Below are 13,728 nucleotides of genomic sequence, written 5' to 3' on the forward strand. Positions count from 1 at the left end.
TCTCCCCTGGCATAGCTTGAGGCTGTGTCCTCTTGTTCTGGCGCTGGCCACCTGAGAGAAGAGAGCAACCCCCTCCCTGGGCAGCCCATTCCAAAGCAAATCACTCTTTCTGCAAAGAATTTCTTCCTAACACTCAGCTTAAGACTTCCCTGGCACATCTTGTCCCCTCGTTCTGTCACTGGTTGTCATCAGAATTCACTTCTCTTTGATGTTAATAGATATGGCCTTCAAGTTGAACTAGAGGCCTTTGGCATCTTTCTCGTTTATGATCATAAGATGTTAGGGGTTGAAAGGAACCCAAGGAGATCATCCAGTCCAACCCCCCTGCCAGAGCAGGACAATACAATCTAACACAGATCACAGAGGAACACATCCAGACAGGCCTGGAAAGGCTCCGGAGAAGGAGACTCCACAACCTCCCTTGGAAGCCTGTGCCAGTGACCTGTGACCCTTACAGTAAAGAAGTTCCCCCTTGTGTTGAGGCAGAACCTCTTTTGCTGCAGCTTACATCCATTGCTCTTTGTCCTATCTCAGGGAGCAAGTGAGCAGAGCCTGACCCCCACTCCTGACCCCCATCCCTCAGGTGTTTACAAACATTGATTAAATCCCCTCGCAGTCTTCTCTTCTCCACACTAAACAGCCCCAGGTCCCTCACCCTCTCCTCAGTGAAGGGGATTCAATGCATCCAGACATCATTTTGCTTTACCAGAAGTGGCACTTTGGTGGTGCTAGGACAAGGAGCAATGGTTTTAAACCTGGGACTAGGCTTTAAGAAGAAATTCTTTACTATGAGGGTGTTGAGACACTCAACAGCTTACCCAGAGAAGCTGCGTAACCATAAGACTTGTTTTTTATGATTGCTCTGATAAATAATTTTCCGACTGCAATATATGCCTCAGATCTGTCAGATCTGTCATTTGGGTAATTTACCACACTGTCATGTGGTTGAAGCACTTCTGTAGCTTCTTGGTATTGTTAATATTCAGTCTATGTGAAATTAATGTTTGCTATCTCTGAAATCTTCCCATAAAAATGATTGTGCCCTGAGGATGAAACAAGAAGTTTCAGTATCCAAACTTTCCAAATCTGTTTGACTGCTATAAAGTAACTGTTATGTTAACAGCTTTGTCTTTCTGGCCTTATTTATTTTATCAAAGCACAACATCTATGGAGAAAATTTGAGTTAAAAGATATCCAAATTGACTGTTGGTTGATCTTTCATAAATGAATTTAACATTGAATACATAATAGTAATAAATTACAATTGCACAATTTCTCACAGAGTTTTTATTAAGATCAAAACTTACTTGTTCAGGATAGATTTATATAAATAAATCACAGTACATTTTTACTTGTGTTTAGAAGATTGTAATACATATTATAAAATTAAGAAATCTTTTTGTCCCTCAAACCATCACTGTGAAAGGAATCATGCATTATTTCTACTGAACAGACAAAATGCCCACCTAATTGAGAGAGCCTTGATACAGGTATGGCTCTACTCTCCAAAATTAGACATGAAACATAGAGATACCAGGACTATTTATTGAACAAGAAGTAATAAACTATAGTACAATGTTCATGTGTTTAATAAACCCAAAAGTATATCAAAACAATACACCTCTCTTCACGCATCTTTGCAATGGATGTTAAAAACGACAGCTGGCCAGCATGCATCTGAGTAAAATATTCCAGGTTTACCTTGTCTGCATTTGAGCAAATGAAGGGGGAACTAAAATATCCAGGCCAAACAAACAGCCCAGATGCTTACAAGTCCTCCTGTCATTCTTCCCCTCTATGCTGTGTGTGTTCCATCACCAGCTGAGATTTGTCCTGATGATATCTTTCTGGAATAGTGTATGTCACTGCCATCTGGATTAGTGCACTTTATGGACCTTCAAGAAGATGGAGGTCCTCTCAGAGAACTGCAAGACTCTGGAAAACATCCACCTGTAGTTCCTTGCCCAACCCACCATACTAGAAGTTAATTGTAAACACAGCTCTTGAAACTACTCAGCTTTGAATGTGCTGTGGCCTTACAAGAGAATTCACAGCTTGGTTCATGTATTGTAAGGCTGTCACTTTGGAACAGAATTAGAGTTGTAAGCAAGGTCTGGCACTAACTACAGCAAGATTCAAGGTGATGTTGTTACAAAGCATATCCTGATGCCATTTTCTCCAGCACAGACAACTTCTATTAAATTTTACAGTATTGTGGATTACTATCTCTACATGATTGTTTCCTTCTAGATAGGAAAGCCATTGTTTTCTCACTTGATACTGAGATGTAATCATTTGACAATGCACTGTTCTAAAGGGAAGAAAGCATTTAATTGATCACACTTCAGATTGACTCACCTCATCTACATCTTTTCACTTCTTTCTATTCAAAGAAAACACCTTAACAGTAATTTCAGACAGATTTCCAACTGGGCGAAAGAGATTTTTCATCTGAATCTCCACTCCTCTTTCTCCTTTCTCATTTGCTGTCTGTTGCTTTTAAACTGAAAGAGAATTTGCCGCTTGGTTGTTGTTCGGGTTGGTTGCTTTGTTTGTTTGTTTTAATGGCAAATAGATCCCCTCAGTGCTCAAATGTTACAGAGTGATAGGCATATAAATATATCTCTTGAAACCCTGATTTTTGGGTGGTAATGTTAGTATACTTGTGTGTCATGTTTGGTGTACAAACAAAGGAAACCAAACACAAAGACAACAACAAAAAAGCCCAAACAACTCTCACCTCAAGCCAAAAAAAAGGGAGATTAAAACAACCTCTTAATTTTCTTTTGTTTTTGCATCGCCTTTTGCTGTTGTCACACTTTGGATTGGACCACCAGTTTTGCTACTGATGCTTAAGTTTGACCTCTATATAACAAGTTCCTCATATGTACTGCTTTTGGTGTTTTATGGATTCAGTGGCATAGGCAGCTAAAGAGTGCACTGGCAGGAAGTTTGAGCACTAGGACTTTCGTACTACATGTTTGCTTTCTGTTTGGGTAGTCCCTGCTTTCCCAAATTGAGATGAATGTGTGTTTGTCTAGTGCCAGGGTTATTTACAGGGAAAAATGAAACACAAGAGAACAAAAATGCTTTTAATGTCATGTGACTTCAGTTGGAACAGATGAAGAAATATTTGAGCACTCAGCTGCAGAAAGGTAGTGCTGTGAGTATTTTGGCATGGGAATATCACACAAGTGCCCATTGTATTTTGCCTCAGTGTCAGTAGCTTGGAAGGCTTTCCCATTGATACTGCTTTTTAATGAAACAACATCTGAAATGGTGGCTGTTATGGAGAACTAAAACTAATAGATTAATAGCACATTTTTAATGAGTGGAGTGGGATTAAAATCTTGCTGAGATGCATTTCTAAGGCATTTCCTTTTTGATTTTGGAATTAGGGTACTTGTTATACAGCATAATCATGCATTCACAGGAAAGATGAAAACAAAGGTTGCAGCTTTGAGATTATTCTTGTGAACTTTCTACTAATTTGCCTCTGAAAATGATAGTTCAGAAAGGAAAAAAAAAAACCCAAACCAACAGAATAGTGTTGGAATTCTAGTTTTCTTTGAGTTCCTGGGTGATCTTGTAGCAGTGGATACTCCGTTCTTCCCAGCGTGCTGTTGTATTATTATACTTTAGTCCAAAGACAGCAGCAGTCTACTGGCCCACCAGAATTATAACATGAAAATATTTCAGCTCTAGGGAATAATATTGATTAAATGGAGTATAAAGGTGAAGAGTGAAGTACCCAAATATAGAAACCAACTCTCATTCCATATATGCAACGTGGATAAGGCAGATATTTGTTGTAAGTCCATGGTAATGCCATAGCCTGAGTAGCAGTTGGCAAGTCATGAGCCAGCAGAATTGGGAGAATTTAATAAAAAAAATAGATTTTCTTCTTCATCCCAAAGCCTTTTGAGGTGTGTTCAATTCCACCTTAAATGCTTATTGAACAGAGATTTTTATTTTGACTAGAAATCTATTCAATATAATTCTCTTGATGCCAGATGCTTGAGTGTTAATTAGAGGGAGTATAGTAATAAAATGACCCTAGCAATTATAATTATATTACTTTTCAGCTGGTACCCCTTTTAGAAGCTAAAGGCATATTTTAGAACAGTTTCTGCACTCTTCCATGGACACAGAACAAGCCCACTGCATTGGTGCTTTCCTTTTTATAGCAGTTACTGTTGTTAACATTGCAGTGGGAAATCATGCAGCTGCCTGCTCTGTGTTCCAGGCAAGGATGCATTTATAGTGGTTTATCCAGGAAATTAAAGAACTGTACTCCAAAGGAAGAGGTCCTTCTTAGGCATGAACAATCATCCTGTGTTGACTCCTGGGAAAATAGCTTGGGAAAAAGAGCTCAGGATTGTGCCTGAAATGAGCATCACTCAAGAACAGATATGAACATGGTATCAGTGGCTTGCTGATGATGAAAGTGTAGTGAAATCATTTTGCCAGTGCAACTTTATATCAGCACTTTTTGTAAATGTCCAGTTACTCATCTGCAGTTTTGCCTGGGCAGGATTTGAAGGGTTATTTTGCCAGGTGTACTCTTCTATGCGGTAGCTGCCTTTTTCATAGCATGGCATGAGAGTTTTGAAAACCACTGTACTTGTCTTCTGCTTTATAGCTGCAGCACACATCTACAACAGATCCAAGATTTTCTCCAAGATAGGCAATAAACCAAATTTACCAGATTTTGGATCAAAATCTCAAATATTTCTGTCCACGTTTATTTGTGTCAGCAAAATTACACAACCAAAATGCTTGGTGAGCACTGAACACATTCAAGACATGAGGTGATGTGTGTGCACATAACTTATCTGAAGTATATATAAAAGTCAGGGCTCTTTACCTGTAAGTATGTAGTAAGCAGGTAGATGGTATAAAATACCCATACTTTGCATTTTAAAATAAAAGTCCTCAAACTTGAACCAAATTCTGTCTTGAATATTTTGAAGGAAGAGAGAACTTCATGCATGGCTAAATAAGTGGCCAAAATGTATCCCAGTGGCTCTTGTTCTAGCATACAGATTTCATCACATCAAAGAATTAAATGCTTTTATTTTTTTAATGACTGTTTTTAGTGGCCAGAATTTGTCAGCGTTTACAATATACCATCATGTAAAACAAACGTGTTACTTCTACTACAATTAATGAAGTCTTCACAGGCAGTATATATTTGGAGCAGCATTTTCAAATGACATTGTGTGTGCACAGGCACACAGCTGTGTGCTTGGGTACACGATGGAGCATAGCTGCCTGTGATATGCTTCCAATTTCTTACAGGGTCATGGACACAACTAAGAAACATTGACTTGAAAATCATCTACAAAGGTCGAGGACTAACAGCCTCTGTATTATACAGATGGTTATCTTGTTTCTAAAAGAACATACTGTTATTACAAATACCATATGTATCTTGTTCTCACCCAACTGAACTTTTTTTTCAGGCTTTCAGATGTGCAGGATTTTTTCAAAGATCCTTTCATGAAAGGTGAAAGTAGGCACCAACTGAGACTGAGGATACAACTTGTCATTAAAAAATAAATATCCAATGACAATCATTCTTGAAAAAAATATTTAGAGAGCCAATACTGCACCTTTTTCTGCAGATACAAGTAAAGTATTCATTGTTGCTTCCCATATTTTTTAGTTTTCTCTGCTATCATGTTGCTTGTACAACCTTGGTTACTTCTGACAAACAGAAGTTCTGACTTGAATTTGGGTAATGCTCACAACCATACAGATAATCTATCAGTAGCAGTAATATCAGCTGGCAAATAAATGCTACACATGGATAACATGAAGCTACTTGAAACCAATAGCTCTTCACACAGTAGAAGACTGAGGGTCCTATTCAGCAAATATTCAAGGTCCTATGGCTGTGGCCACAGAGGTTCCAGAAGCTCTCGCTGAGTCTAATCCTGATTCAGGAGCCAAAATGATATACTGTGTATATATTTCTCTGCACAGCCTGGATGCGCTGGACACCCTCCCCCACTTGATTCCTGGGAAGGAAAAAAATATGTCTCTGTTTAGCTCAGTGACATGAAAAGAAATCCACAGTAATGAAATCTAAAGAAGTTAGCCAGGCATGTATGAAAAGAACAGGATGCCTGTAAAAAGGGAAGAGCTGTCAAAACCTAATTGTGGGATCTGGCTGCAATAAAATTTATCAAAGAGGGAGGACAGGTTGGATATACAGATGTAGACAACCTCTGCTAAGACACTCTTCTCATTTTCTGGGAAATAGTAACCATTAACACTACTCACATGATTTATCAAGCCACTCCTATCAGTGCTTGGCTACAGCTGAGAGCTCGGTGATGTATTTTCTAAACCTGGTTCCCAAATGCACAGGTAGGCATTCCAAGTGTGGCATTTCAGCCAGTAGCTAGCTTGTCATTGAGGGCACAAACGTATAGGCAGAGCTCACTCACTTTGCTGGATGTTCTTTTGGAGCTTAACTTGCATGTTGGCAGCACCCATGCTCTGAAAAGGCACAGTGCTTGTGAGCACTGAAACATCACTCTGGTGAAACTGCGCCACTGTGGTCTCCAGGCACCTGTACATGTAATTGCTCATGGATACAGGGCAAGGCTATGGTGTTTTTTGCCATTTTGTAGCATCTTCCTATCATCCAACATTTATTTATGAAAATGCCTAGGGTTAGTGCTTACAGCCAAGCAGGTAAAGTCCTTATTTGCTTTCTAGTAACATGGCTGCATTCTGATGCATAAAATATACTCAGAGTGAGAACTTCCTGCCTCTATATATTTCACAGAATTGCATGGGTTGGAAAAGCCCTCTAAGAGCATCCAGTCCAGCACCACCATGGCCACTAAACCATGTCCCAAGTGCCACGGCCACAGATTTCCTAGAATCATAGAATGGTTGGAAGGGACCTCAGAGCTCATCCACTTCCAACCCCCTGCCATAGGCAGGGACACCTCCCACTAGCACAAGTCTCATTTGTGGCTTGATGTGAATGCTATGGTCTTTCCAGTCTTTCATCAGTGGAGGTAACATTGTGGCTGTTCATAAACATAGCAGTTCCTTTGGACTGGGTTTGCTGCCTGACTAGCCAGTGATAGCAACAGTAGAAGTAAGTAATGGTAACTCTTACAAAGCAATTTAGTTAGACCTTTGAGGATTTTTTGTGTCTCATGAATCAGGATCAGTACTTTGTGTTGGGGGGAGGATTAGACAGAGGGATTGAAAGGACATCTTTACCCCACTGGACTCTGTGGAATAGTCCCTGAGGATATGGCTAAGAAAGAGTTCAACAGGAATGCCAAATTTCTGCTGAATAGGTTAAAAGTGTGAGGAAGCCTCTTCGGCAGCCATCCAAGCGCAGAAGAGCTGCATAACATTTCTGCTGAATAGGGCCCTAAAGAAAACAAAACAAAACAAAAGAACCCATAGCAACCTCGAAAAGCTTTTCTGACTCTGTTGCTTCTTATCAGCACCTCAGATCTGCAGAGACATTAAATGTTTGTGGGTTTTTAGCGCAGTTAGGCATCCCTGGAGATGTGCTAGTAGCACAGGTGATATATTGTTACAAGAGAAGTCAAATGAAGTTATTATATGTAAAAAATAGGTCTTGGTTGTTCTGCAAGCAAGGTGAATATCTTTATAAGTGAAAGTTGCCCAGGATCTTACTCAAAAATCAAAACCAAACCTTTAATCCAGTGTATAATGTTTGGTGTTTTCAGGTATATATTAAAGGCACTAATTAATTTCTGTCTGCCTAAAATTAAAAGGAGCAGATGTAATGTGCACATATTTGACTTTCTGAGCCCTTTGCTAGGATTTAGTGCATTCATGTGGATCTTGGGTTTGTTCATAAAATTTAATCCAACTTTTAATAGCATATGGAAGAATAGTTTAATTATAGTAATGAGGAAGCAAGAAGTAAAAGTCTTACCTCTGCAAGAGGATGCCAGTGAGCAATAGGTTTCCGAGGGTATGACAGCATTTCGTTCCAGTGGTCGCGACCCAGACTTTCCGCGTCGTTGCCTACTTGACATACTCCAATGACCTCATTGTGACCTACACTGTGAAAATGTTCCATAATAATTTTTTCTTAACATTTTACCTTTAGAACCATGCTATTTACATATTTCATTGGAAACATTAATCACAGGTTTTTAGAATGAATTCTTGCCTGGCAAATCCAGCGAACTCTAAAATACATAGGTTTGCTCTCTGCGTTTCCCACTAAGCAGAACAATTTAACATCTCCCCACTCTAGCATACACTGTGTGTCTCTGTGCACTCGTTTCCTCTTTTTGCATGGGGATTGGAAAATGTTCTTTGTCTGTGTTGTATAATTAGTTGCAGATACAAATAAACTCTAAGCTACAGTTTTAGAAATGAAGGCAGGTGTCTAAGGGGAAGAGCATAATTGTGCACAAACAAAACATCAGTGCGTGGACTCTCTGCTTATGGTTCAGTTCTGACAGACATATGTGCAGCTTAATTATGTTGCTTAAGGATGCAAATCTATATTTTAAAATTTAGAAAGAAAATTCTGCCTAACTATAAAAAAAAAATTTAGTCTTCTACCTAACTCAATGCAACATTCACTTCCATTTACTGGGGGAAAAAGAAAAAGATTAACTTTGTTTCTGGATGCAAATTTACTGTGCAAGATTTGATAAGGCACTAGATGGTGTTACTTTACAGCTACAGGTATCTCACCGATCATAATCCATAACTGCTATCGACAAGTTAATTTGGTCAATGTTTTCTGGAGGGACGTCAAAGACTATGGCTTCATTGTAAACAGGATTAAGGGTATTCCTCTTGGTGGAAGTCTTCCTTTTCTTCAGTCGCCTTCCTTCACACATTAAAGAAACCTTCACGTAGGGATCTGTGTGAATCATAAGAATAGTGTTGGCTTTCTTTTGTTGTTTTTTAAGCAAGCCCATACCTGCGTGCAGAGCTAGTCATCTGGACCTGACTGGAATTTGAGCTTCTGTATTACCATGGAATGCTTGGGAGGCACTGGACTTTGAAGGCTTTACCTGGTTGACTACTTATAATGAACGACATAGGTTCAAGAATCTCCTTGTTGCGTACTGACTTGTCTAAGGGCATTAAAATGTCCACTGAAGCATGTTATATGTGACTGTTTTATACAACAGCCTGTGTATAGCCTATTTATAACAGCCTAATTACTTGCACAGATTTATAGGGCAGACAGAAGACAACAATATTTTGCACAGTGGGATTTAGTGATGTATGGTTACACATGTGTAACAGTTAGTGGCTTCCACTTTGCAAGAGATTTATCGTTATTTTTAGAATCCTGAATGTAGTAAAAAAGCTATTTCTTTGTAGCTCCTTTCTATAAGCTATATAATTCCCTGCTAGTATTTAAAAGTCACCTGTGAACTCATTTAAATTAGTTTCATCATCAGATTTTGGAAGGGTTGCTGAAAGGAGTCTGGGTTGACTACTGTTTTGGCCGTACACCAACAACAGCAATACTATCTCAGTAGCTTTTGGAGACTTTCAGAGGGGATCAGCCTGCCTCTATGCCATAGCTGTAACAAACAGTCTGCTGCACAAACTAATTCCCAGTGTTATGAACACAGTTGGGCCAACTTGTGCTATTCTGAATCACACCAGCTTTAGAAATAATAATCTCACTGTCTTTTTAAGAACAAATGATTTTAAACTGTTGGCTGCGACAGAGCAAACTAAAATATACTATTTATTTCTGACAAACCCTAGTAACTCAAGAGCCTGCAGTAAACTCTCTTCTCTCTTTTGGGCTTGAAAGTGTTGAATTATGTGTTTCAGGAGGGAAATGGGACAGAAATACACATTAAGCATTACATTAGTTCCTACCTGATGCTCCTGTGATATCCATTGCCTTTAAATTTCTTGCCTTTATTATTGTAATTGTTAGTCTACCAGCTGTAGGAAGGTAGCAGAGTGAAAACATCAGGTCACCAAGATCCACATTATCCTGTTCGAAGGAAAGAGAGATAATGTGAAGCAGTAATAACAACTTTCCTTACAGGAGCTAAAATTAAAAATAAACCTTTGGGGATCTATAGTTATGCAAGCAAAAGCAGAATCCTCATTCTGAAACAACACTGAAAACCCAGGTGTCTGTCTGCAGAAAAGGTTAAAGTTGCTGCATGTGTTGCTAGACACCAAAGTTCTCTATGTAAACGTGTTTATAGTTTCTAGTACTCACAGACGTCCTTTCCTTGTGGGGAGAGATGCTGTCAAAGGAGGAAAAAGCTGCTATTATGGGCCCTTTGCCAGTAATAACTAGCTTTTAACCCTGACTTGACTTCATCAACTGTAGTCTTTTTCATTCTGAAGATCAGTGTTTTATGATAGCTGAAAAGCTAATAAAGACTATGATAGTGTCAATAGAGCTGGTATGACTCAGCCTGTTTAGTGTCTCTTGCTGGCTCATACTTGGAAGCAGACCTTCTGTAACAAACTCTGTCTTAATGACTCATTCTGACAGTGAGAGGATTAAAGTGTTGTTTGAGAAGGTGAGGTCCTATAGGCTAAATTGATCTCAGCACATTCAGGAGAAATTTCTCTTGGCTAACACCTGCACTTAACACTACAGGAGGAGTAAGTCATCTCTGTTTTTTTTCCCATGTTCATCTGGAGCTCAATACCTAAAACCTGCAGAACAGGAAGCAATGATTTCCCTTATCCTTCCCCTTGTGAGGAAGAACAGCTTCATCAGTGTACTTGCCCAGCTCTGAGGTGTTGAAGTACTTAGCTGTAGAATTCTGTCATGTGCTACAACTCTGAGGACAGCAGAATTGCATAACCATTACAAGAAATTATTGAGTGAAGCCACCTCTGGGCAATCTGGGGGGATGTGTCACTCTGGGAGATATTGTTTCAAAGGTTATTTTTCATGAACTGATCACAAACTTTTAGGAGAAGGTAGCACTCATGAATTACTCAGGTTTTCCCTGACCACAAAGAAGGCCATGAGGTACCTGTTGCTTTAACTGTGTATCTTGCTATTCTTGTATGTCATCAACCACAGCCACATCACTCTGCATTCAATGCCAGTGCTTCACCTGGCAACTAGACAATTCATTGTGTGAGTACTGTAAACATTTTACTACCTGACTTGATCATGTTGAACAAACATTTAAAAATCATTCATCAGTTCTTAGCACTAGGTTCATAAGTAAGATTTACTGTACCATTGTTTTAGACACAAATTTCAACATGTTAACTTTGCAGAAATGAACTTGTTAGGAAGGAACAGATCACATGTTAAATGTAATGTTAGGATTTATACCATAACATACTGATCCACAGCCTTTGCCTTACGTTTGAAAACTAATCCTCCCCTGTCCAATGATGTATTCTTTAGCAAATGCTGCAATGACAGTGATACTTGGTTATGCTTTTTCCAGAACTGCACTGAGCTTTATCCAGGAAAAGGCCTTGGTAAACTGGAAAGAGTGTGTGATTCTTTGGTCATTTCCAGTTCTAGAAGTTGTAGGTGTTGTGGCAATGGATCACAGATAAGAGATTCAGGCTGCTCATAAGCCAATGTTAGTAAGTCATCCAGCTACGACTTCCCTTCAAAGGGAAGCTTGCAGGCAGCGGCAGGAAAGAGACATGCAAGTGCTTTTCTCAGTCTCAAAAAGAAGCTCTGTCTTCTCATGCTTTTAGTTTGATATGTAGGTAATCATCAATTACAGCACCCTTTGCAAGTAGCTATAACACTGGTTATTTGTAAGTGAGGGTTTTTTTGTTTTGGCAGGGTGGATCTTCTAAGAGTGAGCTTTTCCCAGTGCATTGGCTATTCCAGCCTGCTTACCCCTATTTTCTATAATCAAACAAGCAACGTTTTGAATTCTTCTAAACATTGTCAATCTTGCTGTTGGGACTTCAAGGTCCAATTTAATGGGAGTACCACAAACCATGACTGTACCACAGAGTTTGCATGCTTGTGTTCATCTGTTTGGATAACCACAGTGGAACAAGCAAAATCCCCAGACTAGAGATCAGTGGTGTCACAGGCATGACCATTGCATCCAGCAAACACAGATCCTTACTGTAAATTCTCTTTCTTGACAAAACCAAGGTCTATGAAACACAAAGAGGATTGTTGCACATCTTTGCTAATTTAAAACCACTGACCTACATGGCTTAAGCCATGGATTGTACTAAAGGTGTTAAACAGCTCTAAGGAACAGAATTAACAAGCACAGAGGGTAGCATCTTCTGCAAGGATTATGCTTCTGTTTGAGGTGAATACTTATGTGTTACTATGGATGCTTAACAAAATGTGGTAATATAAATATTACACTGCCAGAGACATTCTGAAATTCCTGCTTAGGAAAAGATTTCATAATATTGTAGGTTGTCAACTCCTGCATTTTGTACATTCCAAATTTGTGTCTAAGTGTGCTGGCAGTACCATACTGTGTATGTGACAGTGCAACCAGGACAGCCCTAATTCTGGGCTTCCTTCTTGCTCCATGTCTGGTGGAAATACTTGGTATATCACAAAAATAATATTTGAATACTTTTCAGTGGCTTCTACCTAAAGGTTTATTTTCTTGCCTTTCCAAGAAAACATTTCTGGATTCCCTCTAGTGAAATTAACATAAAATGAGTATCTTTTTAAATGCTGAATTCTAATAGTAATGTTATTACTTTGTTTTTCTTTAGTCACACAGTATTGATGGAATTAAAAATCATTAATTTCATTAGCCTGCAGGATAAATCACTCCGTAGCACTGTACCAGTAATTCCATGCTGGTGCTCTAGGTCAGTATAACTGAGCATGTTAAACAGGGAGATGTGCCATCTTAAAGGGAGCTGTGACAATGGGCCCTTAAGCTGTTTCACCTTTGATTCTTGAAGGCTGCCTTAAGCTCAAGCTGGATCAAACCTTCTCAGTGAAACCCTTCAAGTTACCTGGTAGTTTGGGTGTTTCTGACAAATGGAGATGGCATTTGGGATCAGATTTCTCCTCTCCCTTCTTACAAATATCTTTGAGTGCAGAGAACTGGTATGCAAAATCATGCAAAAGAGACAGCAAGGGATGGAAGGAAAGAATACAAATAAGAGGTTACAAGTTCTGTTTTTGCCTCTGATCTAGGAGAATATTCTGCTGTCCCTAAATTAGGCAGCTGTAAGTTCTGTGCCCGTTTCTTCTGAAACTTGTGTTTTGTATTTTGGGAGTAGACAAGCTGCGATAGGCCTGCTATCACACAGTGCCTGTGCCACTCTAATTAAAGCATATGTCTCAATTATACCAGGTTCCTCTGTTCCTCATCTATAAAAAGACAGACACTGCTTTTTTTACTCTTCTAGTATGTTGCAAAAACAATGCTAATTATGGATTGTGCAGTGCTCGGATGCATTGCTATGCATCTCATCAACCTAACTTAATGGGAACACTTGCAGGCAGTGGTGCCCTTCCTTATTTCTTTTAAAATTGCTAACTGTTGAAAAAGGTTTCAAGGTACTGAGGAGTTTATACATTCTTATTCCTATACCAGAGTAGTACATCTTTGTCTATAGTAACTTTGACTGGATTGTGGAAAGCTATTATGATTAACTTACTCATAGTTTTGGCCAGCATCTTGACAACTCCTATATAAAGACATCCAAAGTAAAGTATCCAGCAGATAAGATATCCTCTGTCTCCACTTCGGAGCCTGAAGATCTTTTGATATGGATTTTTTTTTAACT

The 13,728-nt window shown here is 39.1% G+C and overlaps 1 protein-coding gene and 1 long non-coding RNA gene across 4 annotated transcripts in view; one reads left to right on the forward strand and one right to left on the reverse strand.

Moving 5' to 3' along the window:
* LOC135186231 (uncharacterized) overlaps positions 1-13,728 on the forward strand; it is a 240,152-nt gene that overhangs the window by 65,885 nt on the left and 160,539 nt on the right. The gene's annotated exons all lie outside the window — the stretch shown is intronic.
* SYT9 (synaptotagmin 9) overlaps positions 1,270-13,728 on the reverse strand; it is a 67,606-nt gene continuing 55,147 nt past the window's right edge. The window contains exons 4-8 of one of the 3 annotated variants that reach the window (XM_064163799.1): positions 9,874-9,994; positions 8,719-8,890; positions 7,943-8,072; positions 7,249-7,405; positions 5,972-6,023 (exon numbers count right to left, since the gene is read on the reverse strand). In XM_064163799.1, coding sequence (XP_064019869.1) covers positions 7,298-7,405; positions 7,943-8,072; positions 8,719-8,890; positions 9,874-9,994 — 531 coding nt within the window. In that variant the 3' untranslated portion in view covers positions 5,972-6,023; positions 7,249-7,297. Of the gene's footprint in view, positions 6,024-7,248; positions 7,406-7,942; positions 8,073-8,718; positions 8,891-9,873; positions 9,995-13,728 lie in introns of those variants that run through there. The other 2 variants (XM_064163797.1, XM_064163798.1) reach the window with 2 other exon arrangements.

The sequence above is a fragment of the Pogoniulus pusillus genome, chromosome 24, assembly GCF_015220805.1.
Source record: "Pogoniulus pusillus isolate bPogPus1 chromosome 24, bPogPus1.pri, whole genome shotgun sequence".
NCBI lineage: Eukaryota > Metazoa > Chordata > Aves > Piciformes > Lybiidae > Pogoniulus > Pogoniulus pusillus.